Source organism: Calypte anna, chromosome 2 (assembly GCF_003957555.1).
Source record: "Calypte anna isolate BGI_N300 chromosome 2, bCalAnn1_v1.p, whole genome shotgun sequence".
In the NCBI taxonomy this organism is placed as follows: Eukaryota; Metazoa; Chordata; class Aves; order Apodiformes; family Trochilidae; genus Calypte; species Calypte anna.
The window spans coordinates 117,996,361-118,017,301 of NC_044245.1; the positions used below are offsets into that span (position 1 = coordinate 117,996,361).

At 39.4% G+C, this 20,941-nt stretch overlaps 1 protein-coding gene across 1 annotated transcript in view; it reads right to left on the reverse strand.

Annotated features, from left to right (window-relative positions):
• Nucleotides 1–8,608: 8,608 nt before the first annotated feature.
• SLCO5A1 (solute carrier organic anion transporter family member 5A1) overlaps nucleotides 8,609–20,941 on the reverse strand; it is a 74,145-nt gene continuing 61,812 nt past the window's right edge. The window contains exons 7-10 of the mRNA XM_030444695.1: nucleotides 17,898–18,057; nucleotides 15,168–15,409; nucleotides 12,111–12,175; nucleotides 8,609–10,905 (exon numbers count right to left, since the gene is read on the reverse strand). Of these exons, the coding sequence (XP_030300555.1) occupies nucleotides 10,460–10,905; nucleotides 12,111–12,175; nucleotides 15,168–15,409; nucleotides 17,898–18,057 (913 nt within the window). The 3' untranslated portion in view covers nucleotides 8,609–10,459. The remainder of the gene's footprint in view (nucleotides 10,906–12,110; nucleotides 12,176–15,167; nucleotides 15,410–17,897; nucleotides 18,058–20,941) is intronic.

The following is a 20,941-nucleotide window of genomic DNA, read 5'->3' on the forward strand; positions in this document are numbered from 1 at the left end:
TGAAGTATTCACTTGGGAAATGGAAGAGATCACATTTTCCTCAGCTTGAGAGTGGTCAACTGGCCTTCATACAGGGCTTATCCATGACTTCCATCTTCCAGAAAAGTGCCAGCTGTCAGAAACTTAGAAAATGCCCTATCTTCTAAACCAGGTGGGAGACTTTCCTATAGCACTTTTATAGTAGTGAGGAAGAAAAAAAAAAAACACATGAGCAACTCATTGTGTAGCTAACAGACACAGGGAGCAATCAGCTCTGATCCTTGCTCTCTGGCAACATGCAACAAATATATAAACCAGACCAAAAGAAAGAGGCAAAAACTGTCATATCCCTAAGTGTCCTAAGCAGGGTGTTGCTAAGCCAATATATTTTTCATTTCTATCTGTACAGTGCTTCTTGACCCATAGCTGAAGCAGTGAAGTTCATAAGTAGTGCATGGTGTGACTGCCAGGAAGCTCTTAGAGGCATCAGGAAGTTGCAGGCTCAGGAGGAAAATGAATGCCTAAATCTTACTTAATGGGCAAGTTCTCCTCACAGAATACAAGAGGTGGGCCAAGAGGAAGGATGGGCTTCTCAGCTGTTTTCTAATCTGCAAAATAGTGGCAGGAATGTCTTTTAAAAAAGGCAGAACATAGTTATATAGTATATATAGTTGTCCATTATATATATACACATACATATACATATTATGTATATATATATATATATATATTATATTTAGTTCTTTCTGAAGAGAGCCTGGAGCTGGAGAGGAGTATCTTCAAATTTGCACATCTGCAGAAGGTACCATTATTTTAAATGCTTTCTCTGGGATTACAAAGAAGGCAGCCAGTACTACCTGTACCCCCTTGGACTGTCTGAGACACTTTCTAAGACCTATTCATAACTTAAAGCCCTCAAGAAAAACAAAGATTGGTAACACTTATGGTTGCAGAACTTCAGACATGAGTTAGCTGCTGTTATGGGCAGATAAATCCTCGTCCTGAGGTGTTAATGCACATAAACAGCTTTGAAAAAAATGAAGGCTCCTGTGTAACACTTGCATCAGAGCATCTTTCTGGTGTTTAGATCTTTGTAACAGCTCAGGGAAGTGTTTTTCAGAGTGCAGGCTTGGGCATGGCCACCCCCCCACTCTCCTTACCAAAATACCACTAGCTGCCTGCAGCTGCCTACAGTGGCAGTCAGTGAGGCACAGGGGAAGATGCATGTGGTGAAATAGTTGGGACCAAGAAGCCAAGATGCAGTAGCCCTGTTCAGGGATGATTCACACAGGACTGGTCTCCAGGCCTGAGCATCTTTAGCTGGTTGATGCCCACTGGTTGTGATCCAGTAATAAAATTACCTCCCTTAGTTTCAGCAAAAAGCATTGCAGTTTATGTGCTCTTGACACAATTTTTCAGTGAGAACCACCACGCTGCTACACCAGGCTGGCCTTATCCACATTACATAGCACTTAGCCCTGCATCTCCCTTTGGGTCTGTGCAGACAAAACTCTGGAGTCAAAATCTAATTGCCATTTTGTTTCCATTTTGAAATGTCTGTGGTAATACAAAGCTTATGTTGCAACCACTGAAGGTGTTATAGTGTGGTCCTATAGTGCATGGGGACATGGGTGTCCCTGATGCACACAGCTTGTGGGTTTGGGTGGCTGCAGGAACAGAGGGAAAACAAACCTGGCTCAGCCACTTCTGACATGAGGGAGTCCTTCCCCACAACCCACATGGAGGCAGATTGTTGGTGAGATCAGAGCCAAGGAGTTAACTAAGCACTAAGCAGTGATGACCCAGTCCTTGGGCTCACAAACTGGCTCTCTTTTACCAAGCATTGTAGATGCACATAGGCTTGTGCCCTATGTATTTTTTCCAGCTGTCAACATCTATTTCAAACAACTGTATTTCTTAGCATATAACTAATATCAATCAAATTTAATGCCAGAGGAAACTGTGCAATTTTACAGTTTATTTCTGCATGATCAATACTTACGTGTGATTCAGTGGTCACTGAATTCGGTGGAAAGATTTGGTTTTGTATGACTATGCACTAAAAGACCAAGTACTCATCACCTGATCCAGAATGACTGCACAGCAACCCATGTACCTTTCTTGTAATTTTCTTATTGACAGAAATAAACCACACATGATCCGCTATTTTTTTATTTCCAAATATCAAGTATTCAAGAGTTTGTTTTGTAAACACATGTTTACAACAGATGCTGACAACAGACTTCATTAAATGATGTGTTACACAGCTTTAAAATTATTCTACGCTCTTCTGAGAAATAAATATCAATTTAAAAAGCCCATACAGGAGCCTAATGAATGCAAAACAAACCGCATAAACCAATTAGTCTCTTTTTACCACAGCACAGCACTCACACACTCATATGGTCAGACATACTCTACAGATTTCCTTAATACTCTACACATTTGCTTAATAATGAGTTTTTTAAAAACTAAACAGTTACAGGCAGTGTGCCCACTCCATGCTCCTAACATGCTACCCAGACTGTTGCTGTTCAGTCATTTGATCATTTGTTAGGGGTATGCACTGCAGCCAAGGGCAAAACTCCCAATTGCTCAACTAGGAAAACGAGCAAGAATTATTTGAAGAAAGCTTTCACTCCACCATGGATCCAACTCCAAATCCCCCACCCCCTTTTTTTTTTTTTTTTTTTTTTTTTTTTCCAAAACTCAGTTCTGGGCAATTTTCTACATTACTTTTTTTGTTTGTTTTGAAATTTCCCTCCATGTTTTCAAATATGGAATTTTTTAAAGAGGTAAAATTTCTGACCTACTGATCAGAAACATACCTCTTAGTGCAATTTAGTATATAGATATCTTTGCTGCATGAGCAGTCTAGGCAGAATAACAGAAAATATTTACCTTTCAGAACTTAAAACGGACTGGAAAAATTTTGTCTTCAAGATTTTAAAACCAAACCACTCTGTTTCAAATCATAGCTCAGTTGAAAGTTTACCAGATTTGGCCTTTCTCCATTGCTAGAGCTAGAACCTGCTCTTATTCTACTCCCCTCTTTCTGATGTTCCATGGAAGAACATTATTATTTCAGATCTGAATCCTCAATTTAATTCAAACCCTTATTAAATTCCTTGACTAAAGGGTCCCAGAATTTATCCCAATGTTTCGTGTCATTACTACAGAATTTCTTTTCAGCCTCTGCTTAAGCAAAGCCACTAAATAAAGTAACATACTGCAGCAGGATGAACACATCTAACATGAGATTTCTGTGGTCTGTATAGCTTTTACCTCAGCTGTTACTGCTGGGACAAATCCTATCCTGACTCCTGAAATTACTTTCCTACAGAAGAGCCAGCTAGGAACTGGCCCACCAGGAATGACAAACACATTCTTTGCTGGAGCAGTCCAGACTTTAAGAACAAACCCATATGTAGTTGCATCATTGACACACCTTGCATATTTCATTTAAGTCATAGTGAATATGTCATAAAATACTTCAGTACCTATTAGCACCACAGTGTTGTTTAGTCATTTGTCCAAAGATTATCAGGCTGGCTCACCCTTCCTCAAAGTGAACAATGTTTTAGATGCTTTTTGTAGCCCTTCATGAATTGCACAGCTTTTCACCTATTCTGTATCATGAACAGAATGTTGTTACAGATAACATTATGACAATTGGTTTGAAATAGCAAAACTAAGAAAACACAGTACATACAATGGATGACATAAGTAGTAGAGTGGAACTTAAATAAATAAGTATCTATTTCATAACACTTGAAACCTAGAAAAGTATGGAGCTAGTCTGAACTTCTAAAGCTACTCCTGTGTTTAAAAAGCTGTATTAAGTCAAAAGAAAATAGCTTATATGATAGACTGGAGGGTCAAGGGTGCTAAAAACCTGTTATTAACTGTAGTTAATGTAATGAAATAGAGCTATGGGATATGTTAGCTATCCTCTTTTATGTCATATATTTTGTGGAAAGGATGAGGAAAATTTCTTTCCTGAGGATCAGGTAGGCTTGCAACACATATTGGTGATACTCGGTGTAAAGAAGAATCATGGAACCCTGGCCATGCCTTATCCCCACACTGAAAGGTGCAGATCTCTACTTTGGAACTTCTATTTGTGAAACAAGGTGCTCTAAGAAAAAAGGAAAGCCCTAATTTGATACCAAAGAATGAATCTACCACCATGATGTCAACCGTTCATCTTTTAAGTGCTCTGAAGGTTAAAAATGTCTACAAAATCAAGTGTGAAGGACCTGAATTATATTGATATATTTTAATACACAAGGGGCCAACACTGTCCAAAGCAATGCTGATTCAGACTGCAGCCCAGGTAAATCTCTGTTACCAGGTGTTTTAAGGCCCTGGAAAACAATCACAGCTGGATGGTTTCAGCTGGTGGAACACAGACACTGCAGCATGCAGCATTGCATCTCATATGTCATTGTAAAGTATATATATATATAAGATATATATACATAATATATATATATACTTTGATTATTTTAAAGGTCTTTTCCAGCCAAAATGATTCTGTGATTCTATAAAAGATACGTTATTGATAAAACAGGAAAAAAAAAGTTATTTAGGAAATACTTTGTCTTTTATCTCCAGAAACAATCGTAGTAACCAGTTAAGAGAGTATAAAAGCTAAATAAGCACTTGATATCACTCCCTTTACTCACTCTTGCTAAAGCACCAGCTTGGTAATGCCCAACCCAAGGTACTGGCCCAGTTCCTCAGCCTTACCATCAGACTGATGAGGCTGAGAAAACGGGTCTGAAATAGCAACAAGACACTTTGGACCTACTATCATCAGTTTTATATCAACGGAACACCACAAAGAGCTGGAGTGATATTACACCCACAGAAAGTGTAGTAAGGCAGCAATAATTCAGGCATTTGGGGAAACAACCTACAAGGGTTGGTACAGAAGGTGCTAACCCCTCTCCCAGACAAGCTGTCTGGAGTTAAGGCAGCACTTGGTTCCATTTCTGCAGTGTACCAAAAATTTGTCATCTGAATCTCTAGGTCCAAATTACATGAAAGGGAATAATCCAAACCTACAGCGTTACTTGGGCAATTTAATTGGCTTTAAGGTCAGAAAGATGCTCTCATTAAATCTATCTTCCCACATAATGCACAGATTTTCAGCCAGAAACTAGTAACGTAAGTGAATGGCAGGAAGGGCTAGAAAATATATCCAGAAAATATTTTGAATTTTAATATAGTTGAAAATGAAAGCTTTCCTCTATTGCAAGGTGTATAAATAGCCACATGTGAATGCCAGAGGAGAGTACTCAAGTGCTATTTTGCACTATTCTGGTTGCAATGATTTTTGAATCCATGGGGAAAAAAAACCTCAGCATGGAAATTGTTCTTTGGGTAAAAGAACTCCTTCTTGAATGCAGATGGTATTGAATTCAATACATGCATTATTCTTATGCATTATTTTTAAGTGCATTACTTAAGTGTTTACACTTAAACACAGATTCAAGTTCTGATGGAGCCATAATGAATAGTTAATTCCAGAAATAAAAAGCTATATTTAAAAAACAAACATTTTTGAAAACACTACACTCAAGTGTTTGTAATTAATTTAAGGTCTTTCAAACTTACATTTCTAATATATAGGAGATTTGTGCCCCTATTTCACTTACAAAACAGCAAGTGCTGAGGAGCTGCATGTGACTACAAGCACTTTTAATGATACAACAGCTGGTAAAAGAACAGAAAGTTTCTAATTAGATATAAACTACACCCTAATACTCAACATGTTTCTTGCAGCTGCTCACACTGTCCTCAAGGATATAAAATGTCATTAGTTCCAAATTATAACATATTATATTCAGTATGTCCATGAGGAAGAAGGGGGACTAAAAACACAGGGCTTTTTCCTATAACTGGAAATATGGAGAGTCCCAGCCTCCAGATATTCCAGTCCCCAAAATCTCTACAAACCATCTCCTGAGGGTGCTGCCCTCAGATGCACCCAAGGCAATGACTACACCCTTTCTATATTGTTTTCCTTTTTGAGGGAAAAAGGATAGATGGGAGACTAAGCAGGAATGATCACCTGTTCAGTCAAGTCCCTATATTTGGGCTACTTCTCTCATGCCACTAAAATCAGGAATAAGTGCTGTAAGAGAAATTCAGTTTGTCCTCATGATGGCATGATGGCTCTTGTGGATCTGCAGTTACTCTCTGGCTGTTGTTGCTCCATACCATCCCTAGCTGGTTAATTGCAGGTAGATGACTTGAGTTTGCTACCAATAGTAGATGTGAGTGAGCAGAATCCTTGCTTTATCTTTTCTTGTACTTGCTGCTATCCAGCCTTTAGTGTTTGTTTAGGGACTGAGAGGGAAGGTGGCAAAAATTACAAGGCAATGGAATTTTGTAGTCTATGGTGAGAGGATTTCACAGGGAAAAGGCAGCATAGCCACCTTCACTGGATGATAGCTAAAGCTCCTTTTTTTCCTTCTTGTGAATTAGTTTAGCACCACACACTGATCATGACTACTGCTAGGGAGGCACACAAGTTCTCTGGTAGTTCTGCTTTCTTCAGCAATGCCCACCTCAGAAAATAGTGTTTGTTCAGCAGGTCTCAGTCCATACTTCAGTCAATGTTGACAATGCTGGAATTGACTTCCTCTAAGAATTTAATCTCTTTCTTCTGCGTGCCTTTATTGGCTTAGTTTAGACTGCTATAGCTTACTCTCAATAAAGTTCTCTTGAGAAAAAAAATTAAAAACTGGGCAGAGTTGGGATTTTTTTTCTTTCAGAGGATGCTGATTTAATTAAATGATTTTGTCTAAATTATCTGCTAACACTAACAAATTTGTCAGAAAAGTAATGATCTATTTTCTGTTTTGCATATAATTTTAAAAGGAAAGTTAAAAGGCTATTGAGTATGCATTCCAGTTTCTCAAACATTTAAAAAAAATGTTTTTTAGAAATTGAAGTGTCAGGATTTCCTAAAAAACAGGTGGTCTCCATTCCAAAAAGCTCTGAATTCCCTTGAAATCAGCTTGGAAGTGGCAGCTGTTGCAGATGTGTCACTTCTATCATCCTCATTCTTATCACCAGTGTCAGCTCCTGACAATCCTACAACCTTAACCTCCTCTGCTTTGTTATTCACATGGAACAGAAGCACACAAAAGAGTTGAAATAGAATAGATAAGGATGGATGATTCATCTCCAACCTTTTAGAATTCCCTAAACGCTCTGTTTCTGAGGTATTTGGAAAGATTGTCGTTCTTCACCTCACCCTGCGATGAATAAAATGGGCAAGTGATTAAAATGGATGGGTGATGGGCTGCAATTACACTGTTCTATTACTTTGCCTCTATTTTTGCCATGGTAGGAATTTCTTGGTGCAAGAACTGTGTGAGACTGGATCAAAAGGCAACATTTTTATCATTTCTGCCCTCCTATAGAAAAAAAAATATACCAAATACCTCTGAGACAAGGAAATTTATTTCTCAGGATGAGAAGTGTAGAAGCTAACATCTCAGGCAGTGCATGATGCCTGAGGATGTACTGTATTTGATGGCTGCACAAGAAAATAAAATTCTCCAGCTTATCTCCCAAAAGCTATTAATGTGCACAGAATAGCAGGGGGTGATTAACACAGTGTTGTAGTTTGTGGTTGAAGCATCTGAGTTTGCAGAGAGAGTGGGAATTGTTACAAGCCACCTCAATAGATGGAGACATCTTGAAATAAGCAGCCAGCAGAGCTGGTTTCAAGAAGAGGAACCTGCCCTGTGGGCAATTCCATGTGCCAGTCAGGAAGAGCCAGATGAGGAAAGGCAGCTGGCAAAGGAGGAGAGGGAAATCTACTCTTTCCAGGACAATTCAATGGATACCAAGGGGTGTACTGCATTTAATTTCATGGACTTGGTTTTAGGGACAAGTGGAAGGTCTTGCACCTAGGAAACCATAACCCAGTACAGACTGGGATCCACCTGGCTGGGGAGTAGCTCTTTGGAAAGGAACTCTGGTGGAGATTCTGGTGGAGGGATTCTAGTGGAGAAGCTCAATACGAATGTGCTGAAGAAGCAAAGAAAGCCAATGATGCTGCTGGGTTGCATCAACAAGGTCAACACCAGCAAAGATAAAGAACTCATCATCCCACTCTGCTTGTTAGGCCACACCTGGAACAGCCTGTTCAGTTCTGGTCCTTGCTATATAAAAAAGCTGTGGGCAGGCTGGAGAGGATCCAGAGACAGGATGATCATCCACAAAGATCATCAAAGGACTGAGAAGCCTGATGAACAAGGAAAAGCTGAGAATTTGGTTTGTTCAGCCTGAAGAAGAGGCCTAGATAAGATCTTATCTTCCTGTTCTAGTACTTAAACGGTGGCTACCAAGAAGATGGAGACTCCATGGGAGATGGAGACACGTGGCTGCAAGTTATTTCTGGAGAGATCTCAATTGGATAACAGAAAAACAAATTCCCTATGAGAACAGTTGGACATTAGAATAATCTCTCCAGGGAAGTTGTAGATTCCTCAGCACTGGACACTTTAAGGCTCAGCTGGGCAAGGTGCTGGGCTGTCTCATCTAAACCATGTTCCTACCTAGAAATGTTGGATGAGATGATCCTTGAGGTCCCTTCCAACCTGGCATTCTATGATTCTCTGATATCATAAAGCAAAAAAGGAGTAACTCCTTTAAAAATATGTAGAAGATCTGTTCTTCCCTATTTATTTGCTCTCTACATGGCAAAATTCAAATCTGACTACCAGAGTCCCTTTTAAAAAAGTACTTTGAATTCCCTAAACTTCTAAGACTTTTCCTGTGGGGCAAATACAGCTTCAGCTTCCTAGTGCCCACCTGAAATCATTCTCTGGTCTTTGAGATACCACTACTACATCATGAGACTGGCACTACAAAGTCACCAGAGCAAGAAATGAAATGCCGAGCACACTTGATCAGAAATTCTCAGCATCTCCTGGGGATACAACATGCTATATCAATTTGGAATAAGCAAAGGCCACATCACGTCCCATGGGTCCATGCTTGCAGACAACTTCTATTCTTAGCTCTTCCCCTGGAAGGGCAATGGAGAGATGATGGCTCACTCTTGGCCTTCCAAGAAGCTTTTGATGAAACTGACAAGAGGAAAGGCAGCCACGTGTGGGACAAACCATACAACTGGGCCCCCCATGCTTTTCCAGCAGCACTGGGCAGTGGGAGAAGCAGAAGTGGGGCAGAAAGAAGAGGAACCAGAGGTCTGAGCTGGTACTCCCTCCCCAGCTATCTCCGGTGACAGGGAGCACAGCACCCTAGCAGTGCCAGGAGGGGAGGGGAAAGCCTCATACCAGGCACTGTGGCAGGCAGGCTGCTTGCAGCACACTTGAAGGCCTCTCTGGTCCCTCCTCCAGCAGCCAAGCTGGACCCAGCACCATCGCTGACTGCCAAGGGTCTGCCAGCTCCCAGGTGGCCACTCAGACATGGAAGGAGTCCATCTGCTCTCCCTTTCAGTTTTTTTTTCACCAGAGCTGAACAAGACTGGCACCCATTTCTGAAGGACAGCCAAGCTCTTCCTGTCAAGCTATAACTGGTTGTTTTCTTTCTCAGGAAAAGTATGGATCTGGCACTAGAAACAGCCACTCAAATGGCATTACAGGAATATGCACCGATCCACTCTGGTATGTGTGTATGATTCCTACATCTTAATGTTATTATAAATTAATACTGATGGTTTTTACTACAAGCATTATACTTCCCTAGCCTGTGTACTTTGTGAATATTGACTACAGCCCATCGAATGAAAATTAATGCACATATTGACAGGATGAAGATATTATGACTCAACATCAGCAAACTTTACCTGATGCATAACTTTTGTATGGCTTAACATGTTATTAACAGTACTTTAAACCTTATGTTATTTTTTTTAATTTAATGCTTGTGTCTGAAAATAGTCCCTTTCAAATTCACTTGCAGTAGTGTATTTAAAAGCAAACTTCAAACTTAACTTGCTGCACATAAAATTATCCAAATAAGTTGCATAGTTTAAACAAGTTCAGTTGTGCTTTGTAGCAGAACTCACAGTAATTACTCTTCTCTTAGAAATACAATTTGCAGATATGAAGTTGACAATACATGTAAGCATTTTTGTGACATTTAAACATCAACAATATGAGGTTTTGCCACTCTTCCATGAACTTCTGCTGTTCATAATACCTCACCCTTACATCGACATGAGATCAGAGCATGGACATTGAATGGACACATCTGAAATAATCACAAACACAATTTTTAAAATTTCATTGTTGGGAGAGGGAAAATAAGAACTTGGGGTGTTTTGAGGTATCCAGCCCTCAGGAACATACTACAGTGGTTTGCATTAAGCTTTGTTGGTTTTATCACGTGTTACATTTAGATTAAAAATAGAAGGCACAGGTGTTTAACAAGGCGCCGTAATTAGGTCAACCAACAAAACTAAATATTACATTACCAAGCCAGGGATCTATATCTCAGCAGTGACTTCTTCCAATGCATTTTCATTTGAGGAATTTATTGCTTCTGAAAAAGGGCCGGGGTATGTCTGTGCTACGCAGTTCATTCCTTGTGCCATACTGTAATCTCCCCGGGAACTGAAGGTAGGGCAGGATCTAGTTCGTGCATAGTTCTGTTGGGGTCCAGCTTGGCCAACCATCTCACTCACAGTGTTCACCGGTGAAGCCCTCCATCTCTGTCTCTGCAGTTGCTCTTCTTTACACTTTATGGAGTACCAAGCCAGGAAAATAAAAAAGAAACCCACAAACTTGAGAGCAGCTGCCAACCCGAAGTAGACAAAGCGAAATGATGTGACATCGTATTCCCAACAAGATCCTTGTACGCCACAATCCTGTTGCCAAAGCATGCATGTTGTGTCAATAACAGCCCCAAAATAAATTGGAGTGGGAATGTAAGCTGAAATAAAAAGAGCAACAGAAACAATGCATTAGCATAAAGTGGAAAACTTCTGAAGAACCTGTATGCCTTAGTCAGTGTAGGTTGAAATTTTTTGAGATTTCCCAACCGCTGTTCTTACATGAAATGTAAACCCTGGAAAACTAGTATGCTGATCCTTCCACCAACACTGCATAACACACACACAAAATGTACCACAAATGGGAAAGAATTCAAGCAAAAGAAAGAATGCAGAAACACCTTACAGCAGGTACTGCTTCAATCTGCAACCACCATTTGTTTTGAACTAGGTGTCCCCCAAAAGAAAATCCAACGGTGCTCTTAGGAAATAAGGGAGAGGAAAAAAGCACCACAATAACTCCAGAGTGTTACTTGCTGAATATCCATTGCCAAGAGCTGGGAAAGGGCAGGTATTGCTGCTTTAGATTAAGGAGAAAAAGCCCCAAAGCCTGCAAAATGTTTCTCTACTCAGGATGGATAGAAGTGCAGATCACTACAGTTGTTAATTTTCTTTTGAATAGACTTTAATGTCTAAGTCTCCTAAAAATGCAACCAGCCCACTGAATGATCCTGTTTTCTCCACTAATACAACACCTTTAAAATAAGTCAGAAACACACTTCCTCAAAGAAACCTTCCAGATGCACCTATACAGCCTCCTGCTTTTGTTCTCATAGAACAATCCTTGCTTGCTCTGGTCATGTGTCATAGTAGATGAACACCTGGAGTGTTTTTCATAGGCAAGATTTTAGAACTTTAAGACCTTGAAAGAAAATACTTTGTGGAACAGAGACTTCTAACATGTACCCTTTTTCATTTGAAACAACTGAAATTCGACATTAAGTAACAAATATTTCAGAAATTTAAAAAGCCATAATTATTGATCAATGCAATAAAAATATGTTTCTAAAAAAGAAAAAAATCTTACAATAATATTTAGTAATTTAATTTTTAAATGAAATTTGAAACTGTAAAAATATCTCTTTCTGGGGAAAAAAAGTTGTTCCAGAAAGTCAGTGAAAAAAAAAATTAAGAAAAGTAAATACATTCTCAACTACAACCTTTTCAGAAACTATTAATTTTGAATTCTTAACAAAATTAGTCAGGCAATTAGTTACAGATTTATGGATTTATTAGTACTTTCATGGTACATCTAAGATGAATGTGGCAAACCTTTATGGAAAGGCTGAGTATTGATAAGACTTACCAAGGGTTCGTAACAACACAAACTGCATTCCTAGTGCAAAGGGCCGCTCCCCATCTTCGACAGACCTAGCAAGCAAAAAGAAAACTCCTCTGAAGAAACAGTGAGTGTGGTATGTTGTGGCTCTACCATGTGGCTTTTTTCTGAGCTATAAAGAAATATCTGTCTAAATTTCTTCTGGTTCGCTTCTAATATTGTTAATTCGTATTGCCTCTCTTTTCCCTGTTCAATCATAGAATCATAGAATCATAGAACTGGCTGGGTTGGAAGGGACCTCAGAGATCATCAAGTCCAACCCTTGATCCACTACTGCTGCAGTTACCAGACCATGGCACTGAGTGCCACATCCAGTCTCTTTTTAAATCTCCAGGGATGGAGAATCCACTACTTCCCGGGGCAGCCCATTCCAATGCTTGATCACCCTCTTGGTAAAGAAATTCTTTCTAATATCCAACCTAAACGTCCCCCGGCACAACTTAAGACCGTGCCCTCTTGTCTTGCTGAGAGTTGCCTGGGAAAAGACACCAATCCCTCCCTGGCTACACCCTCCTTTCAGGGAGTTGTAGAGAGTGATGAGGTCTCCTCTGAGCCTCCTCTTCTCCAGGCTGAACAGCCCCAGCTCCCTCAGCCTCTCCTCATAGGGTCTGTGCTCGAGTCCCTTCACCAGCCTGGTTGCCCTCCTTTGGACCCACTCCAGGACCTCGATATCCTTCCTGAACTGAGGGGCCCAGAACTGGACACAGTACTCGAGGTGTGGCCTCACCAGCGCTGAGTATAGGGGCAGAATCACTTCCTTGGACCTGCTGGCTTCCTTGGACCTTTTAACCTCTCTTTACCTATGTAAGACCTAAAGAGTTTGATCCAAATCCATTAAGGAAATATAGAGAATCCGTAAAAAATGTTTATCATTTCTCTTCATAGTTTGCTTTTACTTCATTTAATGTCTTGCTTTATTTTCTTAATATTTTCCAGATAAATTAGAATTAATGGTCAATTAAGTTGCAGAAAGCTGGACTCAGTTTCTGAATTTAATATACAAATCTCTGTATAGCATAAGCATTTTAGAGGTACTTAAGGAAAACTATCGATAGAAACATCCAGTCTATTTAAAGACTGTGCCTTTTCAGTACAGAGTAATACAAGATTTTTCTTATTGGTTTCAAAGCAAAAAAGTTGAGCTTTCAAAAGACTGAATGCAAAGTAATGATATTCGACAATGCAATTCCAATTTTAGTTAACCATGTATTTTCTTCTGATTTAAAAAATCTTAAGCTATGTCTGAAATTAAGACAGGCAGCTTCTCATTATGTTGAAATATAAGATAAAAACACACAAAAAGACTGCAGTCAAAGGAGAGTTCTAAACTCATGATTTTGAAGTCAAGTACTCACTCAGAAATTCAGAAATCAGAGAACCAACTTGGGTTACAAATCTTTCACTAATGCCCTATGCTTAACATGTAATTTGGCAGTGGGTGTCACTATTCGTGTTCTCTTTTTTACTGAACACTATAAAATCCTGCTGGAGATGTCTCTTATGCATCCAACTGGTGTGAAACTAATATTAATGTTCGTTGACTTTATTTTTGCATATTTGCTGCATTTGATAATGCAGGGTTTTTAAATTATTATTATTGTTGTTGCTACTACTATTACTATTATTTATTGTTGTTGTTATTGTTATTATATTTGTGAAAACATGAAGAGCTAAGAAGTAAGGTCAGAACACTGAATTATATAGGTATCTCTATGTTAGCAATTAATGCAGCTCAAGAGAAACACTTACAAAGCTGACCAACTCATGTTGAGGACCAGACAGCTACACCACAAGCATTTCAGGGTTTTGTAGGGATGTACTTCAGATCAACTCTGACCTGGTCTCAGGGACTGAATGACTGTTTCTATCTGGATCATTTTAGGTGTGTTTCTGAAGAGCATCTCAGACACTGGAACAGGCTTCTGAGAGAGGTAGTTGATGCCACAAGCCTGTCAGTGTTTGGACAATGCCCTTAACAACATGCTTTAACTTTTGGTCATCCCTGAAGTATTCAGGCAGTTGGATCACTTTAAGACCCTTCAACTAAAATACTCCATGCTATGCTACATTATGCTATGCAACACTACTTTTTCCTGTCTTCCAGCTTATTTCTGTCTGAAATAGGAACTTAGTTCTTGAACTAAGATTCCAAACTGAAACAGTATCTTGAAACCATTCTCATTGTCCTTTTGTTAGCAGAACCAATACCTATGGATGTGCTTTGTAAATCCTAGTAAATAATGATCTCATTTTCCTCTAATTCCTCCTCCTTCTCAACAATAGCAATGTATGTTATACAGATACAAATTTATTTTAGCAGTAGATAATATTTTGCTTTTTCAGCTCATTTTAAAAATCAAGCTGAAGTTCACTTACAGAAACTGTCTTTTAAATGGACGCAGAATAGACAGAGGGAGTAGTAATATTAAGTAGACCAAATGGAACAGATGGGAAAAGTCAATCCAAAAACATGAACGCTTTTTTTCAAATGTACAAATAAATGATAGTATCTTTCCCCACAAAGACCGTGTTATTCTCTATCCTTAAGCAACAACAGTGACACTACTACAGTACAAGGTAAAAATTCTTGTGAAGAAATAAGGGAAGATCCAAAAACAGGCTTGTGTCAGGAATGAACAATTTTAAGGCAGACAAAAGGATAATTTTAAATACTAATTTTTTTCACTTGCATTTGAAATCCAAACCATTTGTCTAAGAAGGTTGACAATTTTTTCAGGAATAATAATTTTCTTATATGGTGCTTTTTTACTTATTCTCTCTTTATAGCGCCTCGAAGTAGCTGGGCACTTCATGTTTCCTCACATCACATACTCTAAATACAAGCAAATTCCACCCTCTCCATGTCTCCATGTTCTTTGGAGAACCTCTCCAAAGTTCTGTTTACTTTTTAAGGATATTTAAGCCTGAAGGAGCTTGGTTGCACTGCCCCAGCCTCTTCTGACACAGGCACTGATGACAGCGGGCACAGCAAAAATACCTTAAAAACCATAACTGAGCTCTCACCTGAGTGTCACGATGATTGCTGATGGCTGGGCACATGCTGTTATAAGGGTGACAATGAAGAGGAATATCAGGAAGGGGATAAGTGTGTTGCAGGTTCGATCACACTTCCCAGAAACAGCATAGCCATTCTCATTCAGGTAGGTTTTGACAATAACCAGGCGGAGCTGACTGCGCTGGCCCACTGTCGGCGGAGTGATCACCTGGCGGCTCTGGACACAGGCACACTCTGTGTAATTTCTTACCTGGGGAAGAGTAAAAAAAGAACATTTTCCACAAGAAAAAACCCGCGTGAGAAGGACAATGTGCAGAGACATGCTACAACAGTCCTGTGCTTGATTAAGCATCTTCTCTCTCTAAGAGCATTACCCCAAGTAAAAGTGAAGTTACCAACCCAAGTATTTTTAAAGGTGGCCAGGACTCTCCATGATGAGATTGCCTTTCCATTGCTTTATTTAGACTGAGCAAAAAAAAAAAAAGAAAATCTGGAATACTATTAGAAAATTCTGCCAAAAATTCAATAACTTGCGATGTGGAGGTTGGAGAAAAAGATTTTTTCTACTGTATTATAAAAACTGTGAGAAAGCATTCTTTCAGCAGCACTGACAATGCCATATACTGGAATTTGGTCAGCTGTTGACTTTCATACTCAGGTGGTGTCTTCTGCCATCTCAGTCGAAGTCTACCCAGATTTGGCTAAAAAGCAACAAGCTGCACATCACACCTGGAGCCCAAGACCTTCACTTGGGTGTAGATATGGATGAGATCCAGACAGGACCAAAACCAGAGAGTTTATGATATGAGGCACTGATGCTGTTATCTCTATTTTGTAGCTAACAGAAACAGATCAGAAGTTTCACAAATGTGGGTGAATAACTTTGAGATGATCCAGATCCCTTTTTTCGGAACATTTTCTGCTATGTAAAAATGTATTTTAAATGTATCTTTTCATGCCTTCAGGTACAGATTTAGGCACTCAGTGTTTCTACAAATGGCACTTCTGCTTACTGTTCGTGTCTGTCATCCAGAATATGAAGAATACAAGATTAATGACCAACTGGGAGTAGTTTTGTTCAAGTTACTTGCCCAGCAATGACAGAACACAGGTTCCCTAGGCAGCACTCCCCCTCTAATATCACATGAGTACTTGCTTTATTCCTACAGTCCCTCATCCTAATCTTCTTATTGCTTCCAAATGCAAATGCCAAACAGGCATCCTACAGAAAATAGTTCTCTTTACTACACAGTCTTGGTTCATCACCAGAGAAACCAAGTCTATGTACTCAGTGAGACAGACATGACACAAAAAGAAATGCTCCATACGAAATGAATTAATATTGCCAGTTTGGCATCCAAGGAAATGCAGCAAGGATCAAGTGTATGTCTCAACCCAGCAGAGCACAAATAATATTTGTATAGACACTAAAAGTTATTCCCAGACAGGCTCATATTGCAGGCTTTTCCAATTGGGCTAAAGCAATTTTGTACTAAAAAACAGCAAGATACTCTTAAAAAAAAGAAACTGTAAAGGAAATTAATCTTTTCTCAGTGGCACCTATCTGTGAACTTGCATCTTCAGACCACTACCCAGTCAACTGGAGAAAGCACAGCACTGGACCTAATGTACCCCTGCTTCACAGGCTGGATCAGGACTGCCAATAGGGAGACTGGTACATTACAAAAAAGCTTTCTGGAAAGCACATTCAAATCCTGAGAAAATCAATGCTTACATTACTTCCTATCCTTCTTAACTATCCTTTTTAAAAGAACAGTTCTGCAACGGAAGAATTAAAGAGTTTGTTTTTTGTATGAAGCAATCATGACCATAATGTTCAGTGGATATTTAGATCAAATCCTGCTTTTCAACTGTTTTCCAGTCCTGGAAAATGTCAGATTTCCATGGTTTAATTTTACTATCAGGATGCTCTTCCCCTGCCCAGCACAACTGAAAGCCTGGGCTGTAACAGGAAATGTGCTTCTAGGAAAGGAAGTGGATTATTATCATCATTCAAGTTCTGATTACTTGAATTTAATGACAATCACTTAATTTAGCCTAGAAAAGGTTTAGATACATGCTAGGAGAATGGTCAAACTATTTTATGAGAGCAGAATACACAGGCAACCTTTACCTACCTATGCAAACAAAGGATCCATCAATGCATTGCTGCAGGTCCGTTGAGGCTGACTCAAAGACTTTCAACAGGTCAATGTTGAATTTAAACATAAGTTTAAGAGACTTCCACCTACAGGAAGGTTAAGTTCTCCCTTCCATTCAGAGAGGGAAGTAGGAAAAATCTCAGATTGCTCTTAACATTCATGATGATGAGTTTGGGGAATGATAGTGTTATATGGCTGCCTGTGTTAGTGGAAAGCTGAATTAGATGACACAGACTCAAAGTCCCCTCTCTGAGCCTAGCAAAGCCACTGCCATTGGGGGCTTCAGAGTCTGTAGTGGAAACAACAGCCCTCCCCGTGGCACTTCACATGCATTTAATTGGAGTATGAACTCGTGCCTTACATCTGTTGCTAACTGGAAGAAAGGGGGGACCATGAAATAGTAGCATTACCAACATTTCAAAACATGCAAAGACTCCTGCATGAGTCAGCTGCAGAGCAACTTCTCTGAAGCTTAGAGGGGGGTTGATTGTGCTTGAAATTGAGAAGTCTTTGATCCACATCAGTCCCAAGGGGTTACTCAGAGTTTCTGTGTGGGTGGGTGGGTGAAGCACTTACCCCTGTGCTATGGTTTCCACCACTGATGCAGCCAGCTAGGCAAGGATTAAAATATGTTATTCCATCTGATCCACAGACAGGCTCGTACTCATGAATCTTACATCCACAGTTAACATTACAGCTCCCAGTCAGATTCCTGTGGGCCATGGCAAGAGTGGGACTGAAGAAAGGAAAAAGAACATGCTAATAGGGCAAGCACAGATATCCTGCTGTACAGAAGGAGAAAACATCCTACTCATTAACTCTAGAACAGAGAGTTGATTATCAGAAAAAGATTGCATTAATTCTAGGTTATGCACATTATTTAAACAATACATAAGAACACCCAAGGCATCTCTGCCATCTACTAAAAATATATTACAAAAATAATAGCAAAGTTTAAAACTTGTGCCTTATTTGCCCAGGTAATAGCTGTATTTTTCCCCTATATTTTTCTTTTAAGACTCAAGAAAACACTACTTCATATGTCTACACTAAGCTACAGCAGTTTGTTGTTGATTAGTAGTGAAGGGCTCCATGATGAGATGTAAGCATTATGTGAACTAATAGGCATCTCTTCCCACATAGCACCAACTGTTCAGAAAACTTAATGCTTGGATTATTTATACATTTACATGAAACCTACAGGACGCTCTCTAGATCTGGAGCAGCACTGTGCTTTTACTAAATGTCTGTAAAAGGACCACTACTCCACTTCCCTGGACCACTGCCCAAAACCTTGCCAAAGCCCAACATTCTAAGTTCTTCCCAGAAGGCTTTGGTGGTACACTCAGAAGGAACTAAAGCCAATTTGAAAGCTGGATGACATTCACAAACCAAAAAGCAGACTCTTCACTCTTTATCACTGCTGTGATAAATTATTTATTTATCACATACAAGTGGTTGAACATATCTCAATTGCTTCAGCAGGGAAGTGCATCAATTCTTCACAGGCAAGTGCCACGCCAGCCTGGGCACGTCCTCACCATGTGAGGAATGTGCAAAGAGACCCCAAAGAAAGCAGCATCTCATGGCACTCATCTGAGCTCAGTGGCTCATTTAACAAGACCCAAATGAAGAACTGCACTGAGACAGCTGCAGGTCTCTCCTGATGAACCCTGTCCTCCAACTAACACCTCTGCATGGCATGTCTGGGCTCTGTCTGGAGAGAGCATCTTCACTCAGAAACAGTTCTGATCTGCTGTGGGTGCTGAGAGTCCCAAAGCATGGCAAAAAGACAGAAGCAATACGTGATATCCTGAGCTGCCAAGGGGAAGCCAGCACAAACCATTGAGAGTGCCAATGTGCTACTCGTGGATGAAATCAAGGTTTTAAAATATATAATTCCACTATGTCTCTACCACATCAGTTGTGCAGCTCAACCCAGAAGTGACAAAGACCTTAGCAATAGCAGCATCCACACCTGTAGGATCACAGACTCTTCATTAGAAGATGAAAGGGGAAAAACCAATCCAAACAAACAAACAAACCCCAAACAAATGAAAACAAACAAAACCAAAACCCAAAAAAGCACTGATCAAATGGTGCTGTGTCACCATCACATGTTTTGATTCAGGTTGACAAAGTCACAGTGATCAAATTAACCACCTCCTGTCTTACACACTGTATCATTTCAGCCCTGCCCAAAACAACACTCAGGTCACTTAAAAATGCCCAGCTTGGGGCACAAACCCTTATGGATACACCCAGATACTCCCTGCTCCGAAGAAAAGCCCAAGGTTACACTGGATTTCTGACATTCCAGGGTAGGGTCAGGGCTTGGAATATAAAACAAAGGAAATATATTAGCAGACACAAAGGCAATCTCACTGAAATAAGAGAGTAGTAAACCCCCCTACATAGCTGTATATACAAATTCTGATTATGGAGAAACAGAATTAGAAGGAAGAGTTAAAGAAAGAGAAAATGTATAATGCTATTCCCAAATTAAAAACAGACTAGGGTAACCAGACTCAGTGTACATAAAGCTAATATCAGAGGATGGAAGGTGTCAAACTCTATTATCTAGAAGTTCCTAATTAATGAGGAATTAGTTGATGATCATAACATATCATATTTTTCTGACAACTGATCTGAAAAGCCATTTACTTTAATGAATGCTTTCAATGAATTTATAATGAATTTACTTTTAATGAATGCTACAAGAGTGCTTTTCAGTTCTTGGGATTGCCCAGCTGAGTTTTCTAGAATTTGTTTCTTTTCTTAGCTGGCTAAAGGCCAATTGAAAACTTATTTTTGCATGTATACATTTTCCGTGAAAACCTTAGAAATATATGAAAATGGTTTTTGAGACAAGGATTGTCTTCACCAGTATCCTGGCTTTTGCAGTAGCCATAGGAATAATACTAGGAAAAAGAAAAAATGGGGCAAGCTACTTACTCCAGAAAAGACTTAACTCCAGAAAACTATTCCCTTAGCCTCTAATGAGTGTCAGTTGAAATTATTTTCTGAGTTTGGTGTGAATTTTTAGTTAATAAAACCTTTTTTTTTTACCTTGTACTTCTCCCATTGGTATTAGATTTTTTGAAACCACAATATTCAACAGCAAGGATTTTTTTGACAGTCCAGAGCCTATTACATGAGCTGTTGTTTGTTTGGAATCTGGCTTTTACTAGAATTATCTGACAGCCCCCATTTCCACTACTTGTAAATCCTGAATACATGAAGGCTCCTGAAAAAATGCACTTGAGGTGTTCCTGGGGCCAACATGAACATATTTGAAAGTGCTAGTGACATTTTATAGTTCCAATTAAACAAATCCCATCTAATGTTAACCAATCTAATTTTACCACATCTAATATTACTTGAAGGCATTACGCCAGAAGATACCTGAAAGTATAAGCATAGTCTTAGCTTTTATCCATGCCATTACTGAACATGTTAGCTCAGATTAAAAAAAAAAAACAAGTCAATATTGCACATAGACATATATGCCAATACATCTAGTAAGGTATTTTCTGATGTCATTGCATGGCCAAACTATAGCAAGCATGAACTTTTAAAGGGCCCAGATTGTATTTATACTTATTTTTACTGCACTTGCC